At 37.2% G+C, this 26,164-nt stretch overlaps 1 protein-coding gene across 3 annotated transcripts in view; it reads left to right on the top strand.

Moving 5' to 3' along the window:
- ADGRL4 (adhesion G protein-coupled receptor L4) overlaps nucleotides 1–26,164 on the top strand; it is an 86,492-nt gene that overhangs the window by 46,430 nt on the left and 13,898 nt on the right. For 2 of the 3 annotated variants that reach the window (XM_061345142.1, XM_061345143.1), the window contains exons 4-14: nucleotides 138–290; nucleotides 6,247–6,402; nucleotides 6,908–6,978; nucleotides 8,743–8,916; nucleotides 9,016–9,199; nucleotides 11,413–11,529; nucleotides 12,635–12,828; nucleotides 14,076–14,246; nucleotides 15,757–15,960; nucleotides 16,975–17,195; nucleotides 17,290–17,356. In XM_061345142.1, coding sequence (XP_061201126.1) covers nucleotides 138–290; nucleotides 6,247–6,402; nucleotides 6,908–6,978; nucleotides 8,743–8,916; nucleotides 9,016–9,199; nucleotides 11,413–11,529; nucleotides 12,635–12,828; nucleotides 14,076–14,246; nucleotides 15,757–15,960; nucleotides 16,975–17,195; nucleotides 17,290–17,356 — 1,712 coding nt within the window. The remainder of the gene's footprint in view (nucleotides 1–137; nucleotides 291–6,246; nucleotides 6,403–6,907; nucleotides 6,979–8,742; nucleotides 8,917–9,015; nucleotides 9,200–11,412; nucleotides 11,530–12,634; nucleotides 12,829–14,075; nucleotides 14,247–15,756; nucleotides 15,961–16,974; nucleotides 17,196–17,289; nucleotides 17,357–26,164) is intronic. The other variant, XM_061345144.1, reaches the window with a different exon arrangement.

The following is a 26,164-nucleotide window of genomic DNA, read 5'->3' as shown; positions in this document are numbered from 1 at the left end:
GACAGGCACCAAGAGTGCCAGTTCAGCATTAATAACTTCTATAAATAAAATACCAGAGTCCACATTAAGCTTACTCTTTACTGTTTTCTTCAATCGTCAAATGCAAATATATTTCTCCATAATTTATGTCTTGACAGATGATAATGAATGTGAAAATGCTACTCAGCCTTGTGGAGAGCATGCCAATTGCACAAACACAGTGGGAAGTTATTTCTGCATGTGTATGCCTGGTTTCAAATCCAGCAATGGTCAACAAACTTTTGTACCTAATGATGGAACCTCCTGTGTGGGTAAGTTATTAACGTCTGCCAGCTTGCTTTACATTGTCACTCTTGTTGCTTCTTTTAATTACAGAAATCTAGCAAAATGCTTTTAGATTTGCGAAGTTTGGAGTCTGAATATAAAATTCCCTCAACTTGGACTGTTACAGACTTAATGTTTCAGTGGGGCCCCACAGTTCTCACTGGTAACACAGCAGCTGCCACTGCTTTCAGTAACATTTCAATCTTGATTCTGCTTGCAATATGTTTATGCCACAGTTTTAGACAATGAAGTTAAGGTAACACAGAAATCCCCAATCTAGCTATTTATGCCACTGTTTCACTGATTTGTGAGAAAAGTGGTCATATTCTTAAAACAAAGCAGTGACAAAGTATTCTGCATTTAGGTAGCTCTGGACCAACAAAATTCCCTATACAAGTAACCTACTAAGCTCCAAAACTATGTTTTTTTTTGTCTGAGGGCTTTGGTTGAGATATTTTTGGTAATTTTTCAAGTCTGATCAAAAGCAGTGAGCAAGATCAGTAGTTAATCTACCTCCTGTGCCATCCATCAGCCTCTGTTTCTATAGCAGTTGGGTGGAAGCCGTTCAAGATTACAGGGGAGGAAAAGTTCTCTGGAAAAATGTTATTTCTGAACAGCTATGCTATCCTTTAGGATTTCCTTTGGATGGAAGAACTATAACTATTTCTCTTCTTTCAAACTCCTGGTAATTTTCTCTATATGTTGCAACAGTCCTCAGGGAATCAGAAAATGAGAAATAAATCTATTGCCCTTTACACCTTGTATACATCTCCTGTGAGCTTGTGAGTGCTGACAACCTCTCTTCTTACTGCTCTTAATATCAGCAGAACGACTGCATATTAAGCCAGAAAGTGATCTAATCAACATTTCTTGCCCATTGCTCACAGCCACCTAAAATAGCTCCGCTTTACCCAGCTGCTATGAATCGTTCTTAAATTAGCTGGGATTGAGACTGTTAGCACATTAAGCTGTAAATATTCTTGCTGTTTCTGGTCCAGGCTTTGATTTTTATGTTATGACATTTTCTCAGCTTCAGAAGTTTTGTCTTCAAAGTTATTTCTCTGACTGTTCTTGTGTCACTTTAGCTTTTCAGCATTAACTTGCCTTTTTTTTCTATTGCCCTCCTTACTGGGCGGACTGATCTTTTTTTATCCTCTGCTGGGGGTTAGTTTACCACTTTTCTTCTCCTTTTTGTAAATTCATATGGGAAGAGGTGAGAGCTTCCAAAACTCACACTGAAATAAAAAAATTACCTTGGGCACCTTTTCTCATTATACAAGTGTACCAATTACTTTAGCAAGTAGTGAGTCCTAAAGACAGCCTTTTGATGCACAATTAATTTTCTACTTTATCAGTCAAGGAAACCATAATAGGATATTTTGTACCCAGTGGATCTGCTGCTGGTGATGGCAGATATGACTTGCTCACAAGCAGCTGTCAGCAGTGTATTCAGGATGTACTACACACCCATAAAGCAAACACTGAAGTTGTGATTGTAAATACAGTGCAAATTATCCAACACAATTTGGAGGACAGAGCTACCAAGTATCCATCTTACTAAGTTTATAGGCACCAAAATATTTTCAAATTCTGCAAAGTCTTAAGCTTTCTTTTTAATGTATATGTATAACACATATGGCAGCACCTTTGAAAACGCAGTAGTTGAATTTTGGAGAGTATGCCATTATGTTTATGTGTTTATGCCATCAACCCTATCTGGATTCCCAGTGGTGCAAGTGTGGTACATCACTCTGTGTGTGTGAGGTCACTTCAAAGTCCAGATGCATACATATGTGTGTTTCTCCCCTCTTTGGATACTATACTAAACCAAATACAAAGTGATTATAACTCTCAGGATAGTGGACCAGAAGAAGACTTGGTATAGTGGATTTGGGAAATGTCAGTTCACCCTTAACCCAATCCTTCTGTTGGGGGTCAGCAGTATTTCATCTATGTTAGGCAGGTAGAATTGGTGAGGAGATGGCAATGAAACATGAAGATAGAGGAGGAATTGGAGGGTAGTAAGAGAGAGAGAAGAAAAGAGAAGGAGAAAGGAAATGAAGAAGAAAAAAAGAGGAATGCAGAGATGTAAAGTTTCTGAAGATTATATTTTTCTGCTCTCTGGCATATGAGTTATTAAAATCTATTTACAGTATAAAAGCCCTGCTTTTTCCTTAGACTTCACATTTTATTGAATGTTCAGCTGCAGCTGAAAACGTGAAATATAAACCTACTTTTTTTACCCTGGTCAACACAATAAAAACATTAAAATGGCTATCTGCAAAATGAAAGTGACATCTGTGCTACTCTGCCTTTTCCAGGAACATGTTATTAGTTTTACTCAGGTATTTTGAGAACACTGGGAAGGCACCCTTTCTCCATCACATCCTTTTCTGTGTCAGGAGAGTTATACAGTGGATGGGATATGCTATGTGGCTAACTTTTCTTCTGCCTGTGCTATTTGTAGGCTTTTTCATTTCTGCTTTGTGTGTGCTGCTGACTTCCACAGTATGGAGGCATGGGGAGGGAACATCTAGTCCTTTGCAATTGGACTTTTCAATCACTTGCAAGCTACTAATAAGCAGAAGGTATAACGTAGACATCAAGCTGTCTTGACTGACTGGTGAAGAATCAAAGCGATGTAGGTACAATCCAGTAATTGGCAAGACTGAACATAATAACTATTCTCAGTACTTTTAATTTAATTGGAATTTCCTTGCCTGCTGCAGTAAATGAGGAGTGACAAAGCACAGAAATAAAATAGAAGGTTCTAAATCTATTTTCACACTAGCCTAAGTGGTGTTGGTGATATTATTTTTCTGATTGGAGCTATTATAAAAGCTTCAAAGTTTGGCTCCAGGATTTGTTTTGAATATTTACTAAAAGGCCAGGGTTTCTTGCAGAGCTATGGCAAATGCTCTCCTGTTTAAAAAGCTACTGTTCTTCAGCCTTTGCTCAGGAAAGCTTTCTGCGAAGACTGCTCAGTCAAGCCTTGGCAGCCCAGCCCCACTGCTGTAGTAGATCAAGGAAGACAGTTTGAGATCCTTGCCCCAAAGCTCCAGCAAAATTGGATCGCTGAAAGCACTGACAAGCTGCTGCCCATGTGTGGTCCAACAATTGCATATTTGGTTAAAAAGGCATAACTACAAAATATAAAGAAACAAAAACTTACAGCTACTGCATTTCAAAGGAGGAACTTAAAAGCAGCATTTTTGTAACTGTCACAAATTGTTGGCTGCCCCTGACAGTCTCATTGATTTAAAAGGGATGTGAAGCTGATTAGTACCTTGCAAGATCAGGCATATTTCCTTTTAATTTTGTCATCCAGGAGATTTATTTTTTTTCTCCAGGAAACAGTAAATTATATAGGCATGATATGGACTCATTCCATATCATTCCATATGTACAGCTCAACTGCAGAAAGTCTATTTGTGTACACTGAACAGCGTGTCTCTGTCAGGCCATCCTGTTGCCAGAAATGTGCTGTGGTACTTAAGTTTCTGCTGTTGTTTTGAATGATGCTGACTTTTCATTAAAAACTCTATTATGTTTAATATCTGACATAATTACAAGAGAAAGAGTAATCTGTATGACTGTCCAATAATGACAAATAAATGATTTACTAAAGACTCATGAAAAGTGAAATATCACAATAATTTTGAAATATTTGCACCAGTAAATCACATGGAAACTTAAATACTTAGCTGTGATAGTCTAGAAAGTATTCAAGCATTTATTTATGTATTTATTTATAAATCATTATCAGTTTTAACACAGCCTGTTGCCATTTGCTGGTGTTTTAGCACTGCAGTACACACTGAATATCTTGTTAAGATGTACATGGCCTTCTCTGTGTAGCTGACAAGGCCAAAGAAATCTTTGGTATAAGGCTGATGTGTGTTCTTGCTATACAAACTGATACTGTCGTGGTTTTCACCCTTGCTGCTTCAATTCATTCAAAGTTTGTCTGTCTTACAGAGAGTCACACAACAGGGCACTGACAGACACCCACTTGTTTCAAAAAGAGCTTTATAATTTACTGATGTGAGAGGTTATTTAAATGCCAAGAGTAAGAACTTTAGCCTTATGTCTTTATATGACAGCATTTAATTATGAGGTAGACTATATAACACTAAATCAAGTTTTTTCCCTCCCTCTTCATCACTTTTGTCAGATTCACTGACGTATAATGTGGTTAGCTCCATGACTGCATGAATACTGAGGTAATAGAAACTATATGAATACAGATAATGTAAAACTCAGTTCATCAAAGAGAAACATTTTCAGTTTGGGGCGTTAAATATGGAAAAAAAACTATTGCCCTAATGCAGATAAATATAATTTAACCTCATACCTTAAATATCGGTACTTGCACCAGTCCATTCAAACACACTGCCTCCACAGCAGCTGTCCGTGAAAGGCTGAGGTGGATTTGATGGGGAAGGCAAATACACCCACAGCCCCACCTCGCCTTCCCATCTGTGCCTTCACCGTCTGAACCTCAGGCTTAAAATGCAGCATTTCAAGTGAAAATCAGACTCACTGCTCAGTGAGGAGGATGGGGTGGGATCTCAATCATCTACTAGAACCCCAGGGGTTACAGCAGAAGAAAGAGAGCTGGCTAACGAACGTTTTTCTGGTTTTTTCTACCATTTCTGTTTATCTAGCAACCTTATTTCACATACATGGTTGCTCATTTTGTTCTACTCCTTTTTTAAAACCACCAACAGTCTTGTATAAAAATAAGAGTGCAAAAATAGTTCCTATATGCTAATAGTGCATTTCCAGCCCTCTGTATCTGCTTTCTGTTCATCCTTAACATCCATCTGGCTATACAAAAGTCTTCTATCAATTCACGTAGCTGTTCTCCTCTACTAATCGGTTAATCAGTACTTTTTCACAAATTTATTTCCCAAATTCAGTGTCATGCCAGTTCTTCAGTTCTCTCTGAATCATCCATTCCCTTCTCTACCTTTATTTTCTTTCAGTTCAGTTCTCAGGCTGTTCCTTTAAATTTGCTCATGTATCACTTCTTCATTTTTCAACTCTTTTCATACCTGTTCAAAAGCTGTTCACTTTTTTCTCCTTTCCAGCACAGCACTTCACAGTCCATTACTTCATTCATCAGAAATATTTGTGGTTTTCTCCCAGTTTACTTTCTCCATTGAGTTATTTGATAATTATCCTTGGCCAACCAAATAATGCAAAATAATCCCACTTCAGCCAAAGAGTTAGTACACAGCTCTCCAAAATTGATCAATTCATGGATTCCCTTACCGGAATTCATCAGTTTTACTATTGGACTGTCCCCCACCCGGTTACTGAACCTGTCTACGTAATGGCAAATTATTTAGAAGCACAGAAGACATTTTAGGCAAATGTAATTTAAATGTGAATTAAAAAATATCCCACATGCCAAGCACTTTAAAGGGCACAGAGCTTAAATCTTAGATTAACAAAATGGATGAAGTGATCTTTTGTAGCATCTTTTTAAAGCTGTGACTTAAAAGAAAAGGCTGCAGTTTTATTTATCTTTTCTAACTGAATCATAAGGCTGAGAAAATCTATTTAGTCTAATCTCTGGAAAATGGTTTTCTGATGATTTGCATCATGCCGAGCATTTTGTTATGATAGAATTAATATGGTTTTAAAAGTTTTATGGTTTTAAATTCATGGTTTTAAAACGTGAACAATGCACTATTATATAGTAATAAAAGTGGTGGCATAAAAATATGATCAATTATGATTTATCCTTCTAATCCCTAAATATTATAATTGGCAGGTATTTTGCCATTAAGTTTGCCTTTTCAGTTTTTGCTTTTTTTATTCCATGAAATTTTATTATGAAACTGCTTGCAGCATGCAGGGCTATTATCAACAAAGCAGCAAGGTGTTAGTCTGTAAATACTTAATGAAAAATTCAATTTCTCACGATATTTGCAGATGTAGATGAGTGCAGCAATGAAGGAACTGTTGCCTGTGGAGACCATGCAAAATGTGAAAACGTGGATGGAGGGTTTAACTGCTCCTGTAAGGAAGGTTATCAACCATCCACGGGAAAATTGCAGTTTAAGCCAAATGATGGCACTTCCTGCCAAGGTACATGATATTATAAAGGTTTATGTGTTATTAGAGAGCTACATCTTCTGAGAAACTCACCAGTGCCTCTTTATCTTCGGCTAGATTAATCAGCAATACATGAAAAAGAGGCAAGGCAGTGACATCTACATTTCCTGAGAATAGAATCATTTTGTAAATGTATTGTTGTTAAACAGTGTGATTAAATCCATTTGAAATAGTGGTTGTCAGATCTCTACTTCTCTCCATAAATTCAAGCTGTCTCTTAACTTTACCTGTAGAAGTAACAAGGAAAGGGGCCTAAGTCTCTACCCGAGTAAAACAAAAGCTGAGAGTCTGTCCAGTGATGTAACTTTGGTCAAGATTAAGTCCCAGTAGTTGCAGTTTGAGAACAAAGTGCTGTGTCTTAATGTGCATAAATTCAGAATGCTGGTGGTGTGAGGAATGACAAGAGCTCTTAAAATGAGTATACATTGAATATTGATTAAACTCCAGTATATAATTAGTTTCTGTTTAATTTCTACAGAAAATCCGAAGGCCAAGTGTGAGTTATACAAAGACTGTATAACTGAACATATTAACAGAACTTTAGCTAGGGTAAGTAGCATTGGTTTATAGATTAATTTCTAAATCCTTTAATTGTTTCTGTTTGAAACTGTTATTTCAATTATAGTAGTTCTTAAGGAGCTTTTAACAAGTGTTTGAAGCATACAATTGAACTTAAGTATGTTTACAGAAGTCTTTTTAATAGTTTCAAATTATTTGAACTGGGTTGTATGTTCAAATCATGATAATAACTTGCTGGGAATCTGTGTGTTCTGTTTCCAGCAAAGTGAGTCATGATGCATGAAAAATTCAGAAGTGTGATGATCACTCAACTGTTTCTGTAATTTCTGAAGTTACACACTGCAGCATTTACTGATGTGCAATTATTTGCTTGTTCAGAGTGAAAGGCAGCAAGATAGCTTACAAAAGTATGTCAACAAGTGACAAAATAGAAAATGGAGCAATAACAACCTGGTATGCTAATATATTTACTGCCAAAGCATAGTATGTAAAGTGGTGCAGAATTTATAGACTCAGAGACTCTGGACTCAGGATTTCTTTTTCACCAAAACCAGAGATTACTGAAGCAAATTAAAAAAAAACCAAAACAACCAAAACATTAATGGAATCACTGTTCATTAGTCTACATTTATAGTATTGTCTAATTTAAAAAGATAAATGAAACATAAGCATAAATGAATTAAATCAAATTGTATATGTTGGGGTGTTATATTAAGCAGTTTGCCAAAGTTACAAAATTCAGAAAGATATTCATTGAAAGGCTTTTATTAACCTAGTGTGAGATGGTCATTGTGTTAACATGCTTTCTGTGTTAACCCGTAATGTAATGTATTATATTAAATGTAACATATGCTTACCCCATTTACATATGAAGGCATGGTAAATGCCACAGCAGGATTTAGGATTTGGGGGTTTTATTTTTTGTTTTTAAAATACATAGTCAAATTAAAGCAATAAGTTAAAGTACCTCAATTTTGCATTAAAAACCTGTGTCACTTAGCCTAGTTTTTTAGCCTGTGTTATAGTTTGATTCAGCTGCAGTCAAAGACAAAGCAATCCCTATAAAAGCTGTTCAGCAGCAGAGTCTACAGATCTTACAAAATCAGGTGTTGGGTTCGGGGTTTCTTTGATGTTTTTCTTTTCGGGGGAGGAGGGGAGGAGGAATCTTAATCTCATTAAATTTCAGTATCACGAAATAAGAATTCTTTTCTTATTCAGCCGTGAAATGGAAATTTGCAAGTTTAATCATCTCACCTTCTTCAGACTGTTGCTTTTTAAACCAATTGTTTTATATAAGTGCATTAAGCAGTTCATAAACTGAAGCATTGATGGTGAAATAGGCAGTACAGTTTGATTTAACTACATGCTTTATGATCTACATTAAAAAAAAAAGAAACCGTACCAAATATACTATTTCTCTGCTCCCACCTTTTCAACTAAAAATTTAACAGAAGAGAGTCAATGGAATAATCAAATCACTGATATTTAATGATTTTTGCAGAACATTTACCAGTTAATTTTTTAGAATTAGGGTAAATAAAAATGAGTTGCAGTAGTCAGAAAAAAAAAAAAGTTTAATGATAACATATGGCTTATTTTTATAATAGCTGTTTATTAAGATTATAGCAGACACGTATAACCTATTGATTTAAATAGTGCCTGTTTTTATGCACAAGCATCTTAAAAGCCAGTATGTTAATTCACAGAAATCAGCCATTTGCATTGGGTTTTCTTTCACTTGCAGAAATGTGACTTCACTTGTTTCATTAAGATGCGAGTTCTTGTTTTTTTCAGATTAGTCATTTGAAAACACCCCTGGAGATGCTGCAAGAAATTAATAAAAATACTTTGGGACCGCTTTTACCTGTAGATGTAATTTCATATGTTGAAGCACTGTCTTATTCATCATTAAATACCAGGCATTACTCTGTTTCTGACAATGAAACACTTCGTGATACAACCATTAATGTGAGTAGATCAAGCCTTAAAATTGGATGAGGGGGATGTGTGCCTTATTTTACAAATAGCATATGACTCCTGCACTTAAACATATAATTTTCTGTGTAGGTTTTGGTTAGTACTGTGAACAATTTTTTACAAAAAGACAAGATTACAGTCTGGGAAGCTCTTCCTGTAGATGACCAAAGACGGAGCCTGACTAAGCTGCTGCATACTGCAGAACAAGCAACGCTTCTCATGTCACAGAACTTCAAAAAGACAACACAGCTAGATGCTAATGCAAGTGACATAGGTAAGATAAAGAAAATTAATCTAAGATATACTTTAGGTGTGGATTACACTGAGGAGTTTTTCAGCACGATTATGAAGATTAGAAATGGTGTTATGTGAAACACACAGGTGTTAATTTGTATGAGTTTCATAACTAACACCTGACTTTCAGTGTAGGTATCATAATTTTCAATGATTGAACATGTGAGCCTACAGCCCAGAAAAAAACTTGAGAAGCTGTGGGAAGTTGTCCTTTCAGATTCTCTTTCAATATCTCATTATAGTCACACCCTAACAGTGAATCTGCATTCATCTTACATGTACAAAATTATCCTATGCATCTAATATGCACTAAATAAAACCCTACCACTGGAATGAAACTTAGATTTGCCCTATACAGATTTTTCCTCTTTTTGGAAGGTATTGTAAATGATCATGGAATAAGGATTGTAGCTGGTGAGTCCGATCTGGAGTGGCTTTATTTTCAGAGGAATTTCCATTTTAAGAGGAATATCTGAGGAGAGCCAGTTAGGCTAAACTGCACGTTTTGCTTTCCTACCTTTCTCAATGTGTGATGGTGCCTTCACACAACAACTCCTGATGATTTTGCTGTATTAATAATAGTTCTATCATTCCTTCAATGGGAGCAGAGTAAGGTTAATACCAGCTGCTTTTGAAAATCCTGATAAAGCATTGTTTATGACTTATGGCAATGGTCACATCTTCATTTCTCTGAATGTACCCAAACTCCATGTGACCTGATTTCTTATTTTAGATTCAGTACAGTCCTTCAGTACCTCTTACCAGTTTGCCAATTTGTAAGATGACATGATAAAACAGATTCTTCCTTTGATCCGAGGCAGGTCAAACCACCTGTTCTTTCACTTTTCTGAAAGTAAATTATCAAGAGTGATGAAAAATGAGAGCTTTTGTTCCATTACATAAACTCTGTAGAAGCAGATTTATGTCAGTCCAGAGCACATCTGGGCCTGCAGCAGATACAAAGCGATGCCATTAGCTGGCTGTAAAGCCCCGGCTCCCCCACCACCCTGGCAGAAAGGAGAGGGTCTCCTGGCTACAGAGCTGAGGCCATGAAGGTCTTGAAGAGAGGATTCATGTGCGGCCTTCAGTAGCAGTGTAGATGTCAGTCAGACCAAGGTGGGAAAAAAGCTTATCAAGAGAATGGTGAGGAATTTCCATGTTGAAGCGTGGATGATTTTTTTGCCTTGCTCTTGTTCTGAAAAGAGAAACTAGATGAGCTCTTTCCCAAATTGGACCCAAACACTGCAATCTTTTGTTATGGTTTTTCAGCATCAATGCATTTTCCACAGGACTTAAATGTGCCCCACACATCTATTCTGGGACAAGACCTACAATATTACCCATCTCTCTCCGCTGTTTTTCATGGTGCAAGCTCTTGAACTCCAAGCTTTTCAAAACTCCAGCTACAGAAAACTATTTCTTACATCCTGACGAACATTTTCTGACAGCTGGTCTATTGAATAGCTCATATTATTTTTGTGTTGTGCTATAAGCAATGCAGATGGTATAGCTTAGTAATATTCCTCCATCAGTCAAGTTTTAGATTTGTTTGCTGTTTTGTTTTTTAAAAAAGGCCCGATTGACTTTTTTTATTCCCTTCCTGGGTGATTGAAACTCAGCACTATAATGACCCAAGTAAAGAGCTCAGTGTCCTCTAATGTAGTTTGTGTCCTGAGGGGTGATGCTTGTTTGCTTGCTTTTTGACAAGACACATCATTATTTCATGGTGCAATGTGTGTTTCATAGCATGGATAGATAACTATAAAATATATACTTTTCAAAAACTGGCTTTTGTCAAATGTTACTATTCAGCAGAGAATTTTATGCTTTGCTTTTTATAATTGTGATTTGTGGTCCCTTTTAGAAATGCATTTTTAATAAAGCAATAGCTCTTCTTAGAGTAACCTACATTGTTCTTTCCAGTTCCTAATTTAATGCAAGGTGAATAAAAGACAATATTTTTTATGGAAAGAGTAAAAAATATGAGAGCAAAATGTATGCAGGAAAATAATAAAACATAGGGGTTTAAGCAAAAATATTAATAGCATTTTTCTTGAAATATTTGGTACAATGATATACTCTTAAAATTCATGGTAACATGAACATCAAAATAGCACATTTATTAACCCAACTGTAAATTATGGTACACTGTAATGGATCTCTGAGTTGTACAGTATTTTTCTTCTTTTGCAGTACTCAAGGTTTTTGCTTTTGATTCACATCACATGAAACACATTCACCCTCATGTATACACGGGGGGAGATTATATAAAGATCTCTCCAAAGAAGAGAGAGGAATCCCATCCTAATGGTAAGAAACAAAGGTTAGAGAGTAGGTGGGTTATTAAACACCTTGGCTAGACTTGTACCCACTACTAAATAACCAAATATGCAGTTTACTAAGACTGAGCTTCAGCCCTGCCAACTACAGAGGAGTCAAGGTGGTTTTATCATCATCTCTCCTACCCTTTTATGGTCTCAAGACTGGCATTTCTAACATTTCCAGTATACAGTGAGCTTTAACACTGGATATTGTTACCAGAGAACTGAGCTTTATCCTTTTCTTAGCCATAGATCTGCTGTGAGTTCAGACTGGCTCCATCAACTAGTGTTCTTACTTCTCCTCCAAAAATGTGTGTATCTTTTCTATTTAAAGAATAGTTCACTAGGGCAAGAACACGTTTTCTTCAGTACCAAGCCAGTAAGGCACGGAAATTGGATTGGACTTCATACTGCTACAGAAATGGTTTGCAACTACTCTCATCACTGAAAATAAACAAATTTGTTTAAACAGTTCTGGAATTAAACCACCTGACCTAATAAACATAGAAAATATTTTTTAAATCCTAATCTTCCAGCTTATCTGAATCTCACCACCTGCCAGTACGTAAAAAAGTGATTTGCTTTGGTACCAGGGAGAAAAATCATGACTTCTTTTTTTTCATATCAGCACTGCATCCTAAAATCCTATTTGCTTTCTTTTTCCCTATGTGCCTTCCATTCTGGCTCCACTGTAATGGAAGTCAAAGTAAACCAGGTAATTCAGAGAAGCCCAGTATTTACCTCAGGTCTGAGACATTTTAGTTTGAGACCTGATACCACATATGTAGCCAACTGTAAAACAGCAGCAAGCACGTGTTACTCTAGAAAATAAGTATACATGTATATATCTAATTAGAATTCCAAGTGTGAGCACACATAGGTATTTCTAATGGCAGTTACATTGTTTTAAATAAAGCTATATTTCATTGTCTCTAAAACATTTTTATAAGTATTCCACAAAGATTCCATCTGTTTTGCATATTTTATGCAAGATCAGTAATAATGTCTATTGTTTATTGTTTCCTTAATGTCTTCAATATTGTTCTTCAATAAGAACCCCACAAACCACTGAACATGATCTATTTGATTGACAGGCACTGTTGCAGTTGTCTTCCTGCGGTATAGCAATATTGGTTCTTTGCTTTCATCACCTAAAAACCTCTCCTCAAAAGATACTTCAGAGCAGAGACAGACCGTAAGCTCATCAGTTATAGCTGTGGCAATTAGCTCAAATCCACCTACACTCTATGAGCTTGAGAAAATAACATTTACCTTAAAGTATGAGAAGGTAAGGGGCTTTTTTGTTATCAACTTCAAATAAAACAAAATAATAGCTAATCATTTTATGTGATGTAACCATACCTCCAGTGTATGGTATATTGAGACATAATTCTGTTGTTTGCTGATGTTTGTCATTTATTTCTCTAATTAGATAAATCCCAAATGTGACATCCTAAGTGCAATAAACTAAATATGATACAGCTGAAAAGAGCTATGGGACTAAAGCAAGGGCAACAATGCCAGCTTTGCTGTGTTATAGTATGAATAAAATTTAGATGTCTGAAACAGAGAATATTACAAGGTCTTGAATATTCTGTATTTAGGTAGAGTTTCTGAAAGTTTATTACACGGTTAAGCATGCATATTAAAAAATACAAAGATATGCTTCAAAGTTACTGTGAAAAGTTACCTTGGAGGTAGGAGAAAATACCAGAACCTATAGTATTTCAACTTTGTTAACTTCTGAAATCTGAACACATTTGTTTAAAAATAATAATTTTAGTTCCATAGTGTGTATAGATTTTACTGATTTTACTTGTGCATGAAGAATCACCTTGCATTGCACAAAGAATTATCAGAAACATTAAAAGAAAGTGTGTAAGGAGGTTGACGGTAGGACAAGGTGTTAACCTTGGTTATGCAGCATTTAAATCTGTTATTTGTCTTCTATATAAATTTGCATATATTTATACAGCCTATTAGTACAGTAGGGACCTTATCTTTGATGAGTTAGTAAGCACTAACCGTAATAAAAAATACTAATGGTCTTATTCAGCGCTGTCATCACACCTGATATAGCAGGTATGATATGACCCTGGCTTTATCTCAGATCACTTTTTAAAATGCACAGAATAAGCCTCAGTTTTCAAACTGTTCATTTGGAAGGGACTGTGAGCAGGACAAGCAATGTGGCTGTAACCTTGGGATTTAGTCCATGTTCAGCAGGTGCAGGTGTATGTATGTAACAATGATTTCAATAGGTAAAAACTCCAACACCTTTGCAAATGCCAGAGGGTTCAGTAATCTGACTAGACTACATTTTTGGTAGGGTGTTAGCTTTGTGGATAACATGCTTCCCTCCCTAGCCATGTTTTAATTGCTTGGAATAGGACTTGCAGAATGTCATTTTTGTTTCCCAGCCTTCCAAAGGTGCAAGCAGTATCTAATGAATTGCACTGGCTAACCTAAGAAAGGTCTCTTGATAGGGAATATCCTGCCTTTTGCCATCAGTAAAACATCTTGTTTCTGTTCCAGACTCTGGATAAAGATATTAAATGTGCATTTTGGAACTACTCTGCAGACACAATGAATGGCAACTGGGCTACCGAAGGCTGTGAGCTGACACATTCCAACTCCACTCATATCTCATGCAAATGTAATCATCTGACTCATTTTGCTGTTTTGATGTCCTCAGGTGGCTCTGTTGTAAGTGCTATTTTAGTGTTTTACCTCATACTTTCTCTTATCTTTATTCCTTATGTTTTTATTTCAGTGCAACTTATGTGCTTTTCCCCTTTTAGGTCGTCTCGATTTTGTTCAGCAAACACACAATTTATTGTGCACAGAGCAAACAAAATTCCTCCCATATGTGTTTGATTTTCCTTTTGTCCTTTCTGCAGTATTACAGAGCAGTGATGCAGCAAAGTATCTTGTTCCAAATACACAGTCTGTTGTGCTTATTTTTGGTGCATTGCTTTTAATTTTAAATCCCATTTTAAGACTGCTGTGGGATTTAACTGGCATTCACTGGTGGTCAGTAACCATATGGCCCTGAATTTCTCTCTCACAAAACTTTGCCACCCATTTGTCTAACCTTGGCATCTAAAAATCTGCTTTAAATTCTTTCCTGAGAATTTTCAACAGCATAAATCAGTGTGAATTTTATGACTATTAAACATGGGCACTCATGACAAGTACAAAATCATGAGAATGACCACTCAGTTTCTCTCTTTGTTACATTAAGAGTCCCAATAGATTTCCAGGGCCTGTGTGGGGATCTGTGGGAGCTCAGGTCCTGCCTCAGGAGGCAGCTTTACATGGTATCAGAACTGACAGCAAGCAGAATATTAGCATGAATATACTGTATCGAGACAGTTCTCTCACACTGTGAATTTCATGCTGATAGAGGCTGTTTCCTGGTTGCTAAATAGCATCCTAAGTCTTCAGTTTAAATTTAAAACCTTTGCAGGTACTTATACGGTTATTTTGAAAAAGAAGGCTGGGAAGCGAATAATCTCTGGTTCTTTATTTAGAAAAAAAATTACTTAGATACATTTTATGGTCAGCTGAGTACTACCCTTATGCTGATGCACAGTCATGTACTTCAAGAGATTCTTTGTTCAAATACCAAGCAGCAATTGAACTGTATTCCTGTACAGAAAATATTCACATCTAATATTAAAATAGCCTGTGTTTCTTTGGAGAATGTTCATGTTATGTATCTGGGATAGCATTTTTTTGAAGTGATTGTTATTTCAGAGTCTTGTTTTGATCATGTTGCAAATGCAGTAAGAAGGTTATTCAGTTTTGCTTATCTAAGTCACTGCTGTGATAAGTCCTTTTATATTAGAAAATGTTCATGTCATATTAATATATGTCCTACTGCCAGTGTATTTGTTATTCACTAAAATGATCTGATTTTTTAAATCGTATTAGGAGATACTGATGTTAATAAAAAAGTTTTGTTAAGAATTATCAGAAAATGCAAGAGCAGAAATATATGCAGTTCATTACTAACTTCCCCTAGAATGACGTCTTACAAAAAAAAAAAAAATACTTTTTATACTATCCAAAGTGTAAGTTTGCAGTGAAACTCTACAAACAGTTTTGATTAATACTTTGTAGAAAAGATGAAAAAAATGTGTAATAGAATGAGGTCTTTCTTGAGAAGGTACAAAGCTGTTCTTTTAAATATTATATTATAATTTTCCCCCAGGGTGTTACAAATTATAACATTCTTACAAGAATCACTCAGCTAGGAATAATTATTTCGTTGATTTGCCTCTCCATGTGCATTTTTACATTCTGGTTCTTCAGTGAAATTCAAAGCACTAGAACGACAATTCACAAAAACCTCTGCTGCAGCCTTTTCCTGGCGGAACTTATTTTTCTGATTGGAATTAATATGAACAATAATAAGGTGGGTAGTTTTCACTCATATCTTGATTTTGTGTTGTAAAGTAAATGTACTGTATAAGACACAATTTTCCATCTACTTCCAATATTTCCTAGTATCAGTATGAATATTCCAGTGACACTGGTTTCCCAATCTAGTAACAGAAAATACAAAACGGTCATTTAAAGAAGTAAGGTCTTCATTGAACGGGTGTGTAATGACATTGCTCTATGGCTTTCATTTAAGCTTTGTCATCCTATCAAAGACTGCGGTCTCAGTATGATTATCATTTTCACTTTTCTCATCTATTTGGATGCTGTACAACCCATGTTGGTAGCTTTCTGGGTGACAATTTTCTCTAAAAGCCAGGCCAGATCTGTAGTACCAAGCTAGTGTTGGCTGGAGGACCCATTTTCTTTATGCATGTGAGGTCTTGACTTGTCCCTGTTGCTTTTCATACAAGATGGGCTGTTGATTTTTGCATCTCAGAATAGTGTTAGGAAATTAAATTATGCATAAATTATCAAAATAATCTTACTGTTAAGTAGTCAAATAGAATTTAAAATAACATGAAAAAATAAGAACTGCTATCCATGAGAAGACATTCCAGTACCAACTGATCAAGAAATGTCATTTTACAAACATTTTGTAGTAACAAAAGTAATTTTGAAAATAATTCCTTGTGATGCCTAATTACACTGTTATCAAAACTGTAAAAATGAGCTTCATCTAGATCAGGAAATCATACAGACTGCTCCAATGTAACTATGGGATCAAACTTGTCAAGTTGTTCATATAGTTTTTCTGGGAAGAAGCGCACTAGAATTTGAATATAGTCTTTTTACCTTACCAGTTGCTACAGAAAACATTAATGAACAAGTGAGCTCATGGGTGCAGGCCAAGCTCCTGTCAATCAGTATTATACGTGGGCTGCTGGACCACCACTTTAGAGTTCACTAGGTTGCTGTGCATATGCTGTTATATTAACAGACATATTAATAGAATTATGACTCTTGCTTTCTCTTATTGAATTTCTAGCTCTTCTGCTCAATTACTGCCGGATTGCTCCATTATTTCCTTCTAGCTGCTTTTGCATGGATGTGCATTGAAGGTATTCACCTCTACCTTATAGTAGTGGGAGTCATCTACAACAAGGGTTTCTTGCATAAGAATTTCTATGTCTTTGGCTACGTCAGCCCAGCTGTGGTCGTTGGAATCTCTGCCGCACTAGGGTACAAGTACTATGGCACCACAGAAGTGTAAGTCACTGTTTCTGTGTCTAAATCAACATACATAAGGATGCAACAGTCACAGTAGCACATTTCAAGGCATTTCCTGCTGTTTACTTTTCAGATGTTGGCTCAGCACGAAGAACAACTTTATATGGAGTTTTATAGGACCAGCATGTCTAATAATTCTTGTAAGTATAATTTTCATTTTTTATTGTAGTACGTAAAGCCGATAATAAAAGGTGTTTAATAATCACCCACCCATTGCCAGCATAGCTGTGAATGCTAATTATAGGGCAGAATTGGCTAATTTAGACCTTTTTATAGCGTCTCTATATTATTTATATGCTGTATGTCTAAATACTCTACTAGCCTGAAAAATTAATATTTGACCAAAAAAAGCTCAATATAAGATCACAGATTCTTTTCTTGCTTGCTTTCATTCTTCTATCCTGATGGTTTCAGAAATTCTGTGAAGCATTTCTCTTTTTTAAGAGGTAGCATCTCTGTATGTCATTGGCATCTCAGCATGGCTCAGCAGGAGGTGTACACAGACACTATCCTAGCAGACAGATAAGATGGTTTTTCAAATGTTGTGTGACTTAATCTCTTATCAGTGATCGGTCATCTTTGTAAGATTAGACTGTCATCTTTGTGGCTTTATCACTCGCATGTACCCTGTCATCATCAAAGCTATTTTAAACTAAATTGCGACGTCAGAGAAAAGAACCCACTATTTCACATGGGCAGACAAGTCAAGTATTGATAGCCCTATTTCAGCTGTGAAAAGGGCCTTTTTAATTCTTACTGGAAGTGGCTTCAAACCTGCAAATTTGGCAGGTATTATGTGTTCAATTCTGAAACAAGACAGTTTTGGTGTCTCAAGAGCATTTCTGAGTGCTATAAAGTTTAACAAACCATTCCAGCTGTAATGGGGCATTATTGTGTATGACTGAGTTGACAATGATCTGGCAATAGCTGGAGCTAACTTAGTGAGAAGGTACAACGGTGAGGACTTGTGGCATCTGTGGTCAAGTCAGCTATAACCGTACACTGGGTTTTATTTGATTTATTTATTTGGTGATAAAAATGATGATTTGTAAAAAAGAACTGGCAGTGCCTAATGCACACAAGACAATAGTAAAACAGTTTTATTTCAAAGTGTTTGCAATTTCAAAGCTGAATAAAGTATCAGGTATAATTCTGATCAAATTCCACCCCATTCCTACTGTAGTTTGGGGATGGGCTGGGAGCAACCTGCCAGATGCAACTGCAGCATGATTCCTCCTGATCTCACCCTCCTGGTGAGCACGGCAGACTTTGAGAGAGCCAAAGCACTGTAACCTCCCTTGGATCAGTGCTTCTGCTGCCAGACAGCCCTGATGAACAACAGGTTACTACCGTAAAACAAATTCATGGGGAGAGACCATCCTTTACTAGGAAATTCTTACAATTCTTAGGTTTAAGTTGTCAATTTCCTATTTCCACTCTGGACCTTATCTCATTCTTCCATGAAGGCAGGAAGGATAAGATTTTTTTGTTATTGCTATCATTCCTGTTCCTCATCTGCCTTCAGGTGAAGATTTATGGGCAGTGATGTATCACTGCACTGTTAGCACAGGAAAGCTGCATTATCAAAATATAGAAAATGCCCCAAATTTATGCATCTGTAATCTCGTTTTCAGCTCCAACTGAGCTGTGCTTAATTCAGAGCACAGTACAGAGGCAGAGCAGGTCTTCACTGACTTTTGTATAAGTCTAGATGGCCGCGGAGGCAAATCTTGCAAAGCATGGATTTGCACGAAGCCTGTAGCTTCATTTTGCTCTGAGGCCTGTAGCTACTCTTTCAGCACTCCAGATCTCCCAGCTCCCAGCAAATTTAAAGTGGGGGTAGTAGAGGTTGATACAGGCCCTATGTGCCAGTGCAGTCTACCTGTGAGTGAGAATAAAAGCCAGACAGCTTCTTTCGCTTTCTCCCACTCCTCTGCCTAAGTCAAGCCACACAAAGTATCTGTAGCTGGACAGCAAATGGCCTGGTGGTTGTCTTGGTTTTTATCTATGTTATGGAATGGTTTTGTGATAACTTGTTTTCACAGTATTCGAATACCTTTGTTATTGTCTCTTCATAATCATGTTACTAGACCTGGGAGGAAAGGCAACCCACTTTCAGCAAGCTGCATTGTCTGCTGTGTGATTTTTATTTTTTTTTAAGCATTTGGACAGCTTATTTTGATGGGGTCATAACAAATTGAAGCCTGAACTGCAAGAAGGGTGTTCTCAAAGAGAGCAGGGAGCTAGGTAATTGGCTTACACTCTATCCAGGTTAGTGTCTAAGGAAAATACGGAAAAACTTAGGAAAACAGGCACATGTCAGAGATGAAGTTGGTGTTAGATGTCTGCTCTGTGGGAGGCATGTTGGTGGCAGTAATTCGGTTTCCATTGTCCAGTCTTCCTGTTAGTCATACTGCATGGGTACCACAATAATATTAAACCTTTTCCAAAGTAGTGTCACTCAGGAAGTCTTTTTAATTACAGAAGCCGATCTTCTTCCAAGATTTCCATTCTGCCCACAGCTAATTAAGGAGGGGGGGGGGGGGGGGGAGTGGGAAAGGAGGTAATTAAGGACTCTGAAAAGGAAATGTTATTTTTGTTCTGGGATAACCAGATAGGTTACTGCAATCCTCATATAGAAAGTTGCGAAATCTGGCAGCTTCAAGCTTACCTTTAATCCTGAGCTTCATCTACTAATTTTGGGTTTGCAGGCTTTCCAAGATAGCCTGGAGAGTTTGCATGCCAAATCTCCAAAAAGCCACTCACCATAAATATGATTCTTGCACAGAGACATTACAATTGTCAGGACAAATGCCCATGTACACAAATGGTGCTTTCACTTTCTGAGAGTGGGGACACAGGAGATTTGTGCTTTAGATTATACTGTAATATGGCTTTGAGACAATATGTGAATGACATAGAACAGGAATAGTTCGGTACCAGTGGCTTTTCTGTCTCAGGGTACATTATTTCAAACACATCGCTGGACATTCAAACTACAGTAATAGTGAACCATGGGAAGCTCAAGTGTTTATCAGGAGTACAAACTAAGTTTTCTTCGTTGCCTAAGCAGAAACAGAAAATATTTGTTTATTAATACTAATGTTTTATTAGAATTCTTAAGTGAAAGATATGGCCATATCCCATCTAAATATTACTATTATTAGATTGGTGACTTTACATGAAAAGGAGTGGGTCAGGAGCTCCTTAGATGCAGTTAGCAAAGGAAGGGCATTTTGAATCTTTGTAAAACAAGCTGCAAGCTGAAGATAATTTCTAGAACTTATTTATTCCTCCTAATACTTGTAATCTTTAGAACCACAAGCATTTTAGCTAAAATGGTGCATTAGATTAGATCAAAGCATATAAGCATGAAGAAATTATTTATAACAAGTATTTAAAATTTTTAATAGACAAGTGAGTTGTTTGTCACAAGTTTTAATGGACAAACATTCACACACACCATAACCCATGGCTGATTGAGGCAAATGCAAATATAAGTTTCCGAGATAAAAGGTATGAAAAAAAATCCATAGAACATGTTTTTTTCTTTTGTAATAAACTTACAGTAACCATCTTCAATACCTATTTGTCTGCAGGGCAATGTGGCTGCAGTTTTGATGAGCATGAAAGGTCAGCCAATAACAAACTCCTTCCCATTGTGCAGGACTTCTATACGGCTTTCCACACCTCTGACATGACAGCTTGCTCTGTGTTGAGTGGGAGCCACTCTGGGTTTTATCTCTCTATAAGGAATGTATTCTAAATACTGGCATTTTTGGAAACTATCTTTTCGATTCTGTGGAAAGATGATAAATCCCTCCACTTGTACCTATTGTGAGGGACAGCTTTATATATTAGTTGACTAGCTGGCAGTAGAAATTATATTGTTTGGAAGGGTTGGGCAAAGACTATTAATGCTGCATTCATGAAAGTCTGCAAGCTATTAAAAGGAAAATTTAGAAGAGAATCACTGATAATCCAAGTGCAGCTATAGGCAACCTTTCTAATATACCTCTCTCCCGAAAATTTCTCCTGTTAAATATGTTCAGTTGAGCTTTGTGGAGCAAGTTCAGAGCCACCCATGATAACATGAATATGACTTTGACAACGTTGACTTGATTCATGCAAGTTGGACTTGTACCCATTGTCACTGCCATAATAAATTGGCATACCTCTGTAAGAACAGGGACTCAGAAGTGTGACATGTAACATTAACAGGTGCAATTTGCCATTTAATGGTAAAAATCTATCAGTATCATTTGTTGAGATCACCTCTGTAATAACAAAATCCAGACATGCTCTTTGAGGTCAGAATATTTCCAAAATTGAATATCATTCAAATAATCCTCTCTGTGCCTTTTACCTAAACATCCTAGTGCTGTGCAGCGAGGAGGTGGCTCCTGTATGCTCTTATTAGGTTTAGTCCTCTTATGTGTGTTTTCAGGGACCTTGAAGGTGGCTGGCTTGGCTTCAAGCTCCAGTTTCTTGAAACAACTAGTAATTGCAGTGTTTGCAGCTACAAAAATGTCTTATAAATGGATCCTGTAATTTTTAGGGCATTCTTGTAAACTTGACTTGGAACCTACAAGCCAATAGTTCTTGGGAGAGATGTCTTCAGAAAAGCCACGTTCTTTTTATTAAGCATTCCTGTATGTAATAAATGTAATGAATAATCAACTGTAAAGCAAAAATATTCTAAGAATTGCAATGATTGATTAACCATTCTGTTTTAAACTTCCCATGTATAAATGAATGGGTAAATGAATAAAATATACAGATTGCAGTTGCAAAATACAAAAAAGTGACATATGAGTGATGAAAGCAGGCTAAGAGTAGAGTAATGCTTTTCATTAAGGAACTGCCTGCATATTCATTAGAGCTAGTCGATTACTTAAAAAATACATTCATCAGATAATTTATTTGATGAATTTTACCATTATTTGTCAAATAATTTATTCAACAAAAAAGGTAAAATTAATGGAATAGTGCATTCATCAAATCTTATTGGACATCTCTAATACTTACTCAGTTCTGTACATTTAGGTTGATTCAGGATTAGTAATACTGCTGCGATCAATGCAGAAAAATTTCCTGGCAAAACCATTACTCTGCTGTTTTCTCATAAACTCACATATTTCGTGTACTTAATCTAGGCCATTCAAACTGAACATCTTCCTTGTAGAAATGTAAATATCCAAAGAGTTTAAAATTTTACATTTTTGCAGATTCCAACATTGAGCATGGTCTGACAGTCCATTGTTCCCACTTAAAATAAAAAAGGGGAGGGGGGACAGGCAAAAACCCCAACCAAGCGGCCCCTCTAAGGTCAGTTACACTACCCTGATGTAATCAAGAGCACTGCCTCCTCGGACTACTTCACATTATTATTCCTGTTATTCAGTGAGCAGCTCATGTTTGTTACTCTTGACATTTCTTGATATTCTAAGGACTAATAATGAAAAAGTTGTTTGACTTCTGACCTCCATCACAACAAACCGTATTTTTTAATGAATATTTATGCTTTGGAAAATTCTGTGGGGTTTTTTTTCAAAGGGTTAGTTGTGATAAATGCTTAGTTAAGCTTCATAGACAGATGAGAAAAGCATACTCTGTACTATTTACTGTATATTTTCCAAAAAGTAGTTGGTTTAAACATTTTTTTATATCCACTCTTGTTCCTCAGTCTGCTTTTTCTGTGGAAATAAAATTCCTACAGGGACTAGCAACTGCTTTATTATTCTTTATGGAAAAAAATATAGTCCCCTTTTCATAAGACCCTCTGTGGCTTCAGTTAAAGGTGTCTCCATGGCATTTCTTACACCATTGTGGATAAAGTGGAGATAATTAATTATATAGTGGTATTAAATACTGACTGTACAGCTTTGGTCAAAACAGATTAGTTCAAACCACAACGGTGTTCAGCAACAGCAATAAATGCTGTGCTAAATAATCATTGAGTCAGAAAGTAGTTGCCCTGCTCAGTGGACAGGAAGAGCTTTAAACTCTAAGCCACAGCTTTCATACTGCCATACCCAGTGGATGGAGCTTCTCAGCAGCACCAGGGTTTTAATGTGAAGTTAAGGTCCCTCCTTCTCACTTTTACTTCTCCCCTTTCTCTGTCATTAAAGCCCCTGTTCTAAAGTCCCTGGAAATGCATGGGAAAAGAGTCTGTAGACATTATTCCACAACATGAAAATTACTTGCCCTTATGTTCGTAGAATCATAGAATAGTTAGGGTTGGAAAGGACCTTAAGATAATCTAGTTCCAACCCAACATGATGTTATATATAACAATATAACAATATGATGTTATTATATAGGAACAAATTCATCACAGAAAGCTCAAAGATCCTAGAAAGATGTTCTGTAAAAAAGGTTTGTTTGAATTTTTTAAAGCAACTTAGTGAGTAATATGATAAGAAAACACGTCAAAAAGTTCTTCCTCAGATTCACTGTAAGGACATTAGACTTGAAAACTCAAGCATGTCCCCTATCAAGAGAGAAGCAAGCAGAAACAGCAGAGGGGGTACAAGTGGATGCCAAGGGCAAGGGGAGAAGTACCCACAGGTGCCAGTTTGCTGTGCAGTTTTCCTGAAGCATCCCATAGCTTAGTGTAGGTTAATGCCCCAGGCATCTTTCTTTTCTAGTAAAATTTCATATTTGAAAAATCATGGCAGTCAGGTGAAGTTCCCGATGACTGGAAAAGGGGAAATATAACTCCCATTTTCAAGAAGGGGAAAATGGATGACCTGGGAAATTACAGACCAGTCAGTCTCACCTCCATGCCTCACAAAATCTTGGAGCAGATTCTCCTGGAAGGCATGTAGGGCACATGAAAAACAACAAGGTGCTTGGTGACAGGCAGCATGGCTTCACTAAGGGGAAATCCTGCCTGACCAATTTGGTGGCCTTCTATGACAGGGCTACAGAACTGATGGACAGGGGTAGAACAGCTGACATCATCTACCTGGATTTGTGCAAAGCGTTCGACACTGTCCCACATGACATCCATGTCTCTAAATTGAAAAGAAATCAATTTGATAGGTGGACCACTCAGTGGATAAAGAACTGGCTGGATGGCCACACACAAAGAGTTGTGGTCAATGACTCAATGTCCAGCTGGAGACCAGTTACGAGTGGTGTCCCTCAGGGATCGGTGTTGGGGTCTGTCCTGTCCAACATCTTTGTCGATGATATGGACAGAGGAATTGAGTGCGCCCTCAGCAAGTTTGCTGATGACACCAAGCTGTGTGGTTCGGTTGATACACAGGAGTGAAGGAATGCCATCCAGAGGGACCTTGACATGCTTGTGAGGTGGGCTGATGCCACCCTTATGAAGTTTAACCATGCCAAGTGCAAGGTCCTACACCTGGGTCAGAGCAATCCCAGGCACAGCTACAGGTTGGGCAGAGAAGAGATTCAGAACAGCCCTGTGGAGAAAAACTTGAGACTGTTGGTCAATGAGAAAATAAGCATGAGCCACCAGTGTGCGCTTGCAGCCCAGAAAACCAACCGTATCCTGGGCTGCATCAAAAGGAGTGTGACAGCAGGTTGAAGGAAGTGATCCTGCCTCGCTACTCTGCTCCTGTGAGACCTCACTTGGAGTATTGTGTGCAGTTCTGGTGTCCGCAACATAAAAAAAACCATGGAACTGTCAGAACAAGTCCAGAGGAGGGCCACGAGAATGATCAGGGGACTGGAGCACCTCCCGTATGAAGACAGGCTGAGAAAGTTGGGGCTGTTCAGCCAGAAGAAAAGACTGCATGGAGACCTCATAGCAGCCTTCCAGTATCTGAAGGGGGCCTATAAGGTTGCTGGGGATGGACTCTTCATTAGGGACTGTAGTGACAGGACAAGGGGTAATGGGTTGAAACTTAAACAGGGGAAGTTTAGCTTGGATATAAGGAAGAAATTCTTTATGTTAGGGTGGTGAAGCACTGGAATGTGTTGCTCAGGGAGGTTGTGAATGCTCTATACCTGGCAGTGTTCAAGGCCAGGTTGGAGAGAGCCTTGGGTGTCATGGTTTAGTGTGGGGTGTCCCTGCCCATGGCGGGGGGGGGTTGGAACTAGATGATCTTAAGGTCCTTTCTAACCCTAACTATTCTATGATTCTATGACTTCTATAAACTGTGACCCCTACTTTAATATTTCCATATATATTAAGCCTCAATGGATTTATTTTTTTTTCCAAGAAAAAAACCACAACTGTCTAAGTCAGATTAGGTTTTGTTTGGTTTTTTAGTTGCTTAGAATTCTCTTGCTGATTCTTTACCCTGCTTTGCTATAAGTAGAATTACTATAAAAACTTATGCTTACCCTAAATTATTTATTAAAAGGACCACCATAAGTTTGCTTTAGATAGTTAACGTAGACTGAGGTATTTTGGATCTTTTTAGTAATTACACAATCACTACATCCACAGTACACATTTTCTCACTCATATCACATATTCCACTACTCTACTGTCCTTTTGATTCATTGCTTGCAGGCATTTACAGAAGAAAATTTAAATTTACAGTAGTAATTGCATATGAATACTTTGGAAATCTCACTTGGTCATTGAAAGAGTTTTTGTGGCTTTGAGTAAGATTGGATTTTGTGACTACATCCACAGCAGAATTGTGAATATTTCTAAAAAGCCCAAGAGCCAAATCTTTTAGAGTATTTGGCAAGCTTTGTAAAACTGTGGAAGGCATAGACAGCTTTCTGCCAACTAGTCACACCTCCAAAATAGCAAATATAGCCTGTGGTCAGACTTGACATCACAGTCATGATCATGATGGTATCTCACCCATTCGCTGAAGCTAGCTGTGCTAAACGATAATATACAATTCCCTTGCCACATAAAAATACTCCTGCAGGCTTTTGCATAAGGCTTCAGATGCAGCCTAAAACAGTTTTGCATTTATGCAAAGAAACCATTGGAGAGGTATAACATGGAGTCT

The sequence above is a fragment of the Neopsephotus bourkii genome, unplaced genomic scaffold, assembly GCF_033783945.1.
Source record: "Neopsephotus bourkii isolate Nb327-2 ecotype Australia unplaced genomic scaffold, CSIRO-AGI_Nbou_v1 NB_234, whole genome shotgun sequence".
Classification (NCBI taxonomy): Eukaryota; Metazoa; Chordata; class Aves; order Psittaciformes; family Psittacidae; genus Neopsephotus; species Neopsephotus bourkii.
The sequence above is the reverse complement of the archived record's forward strand: the minus strand, read 5'-3'. Positions and strand labels throughout refer to the sequence as shown.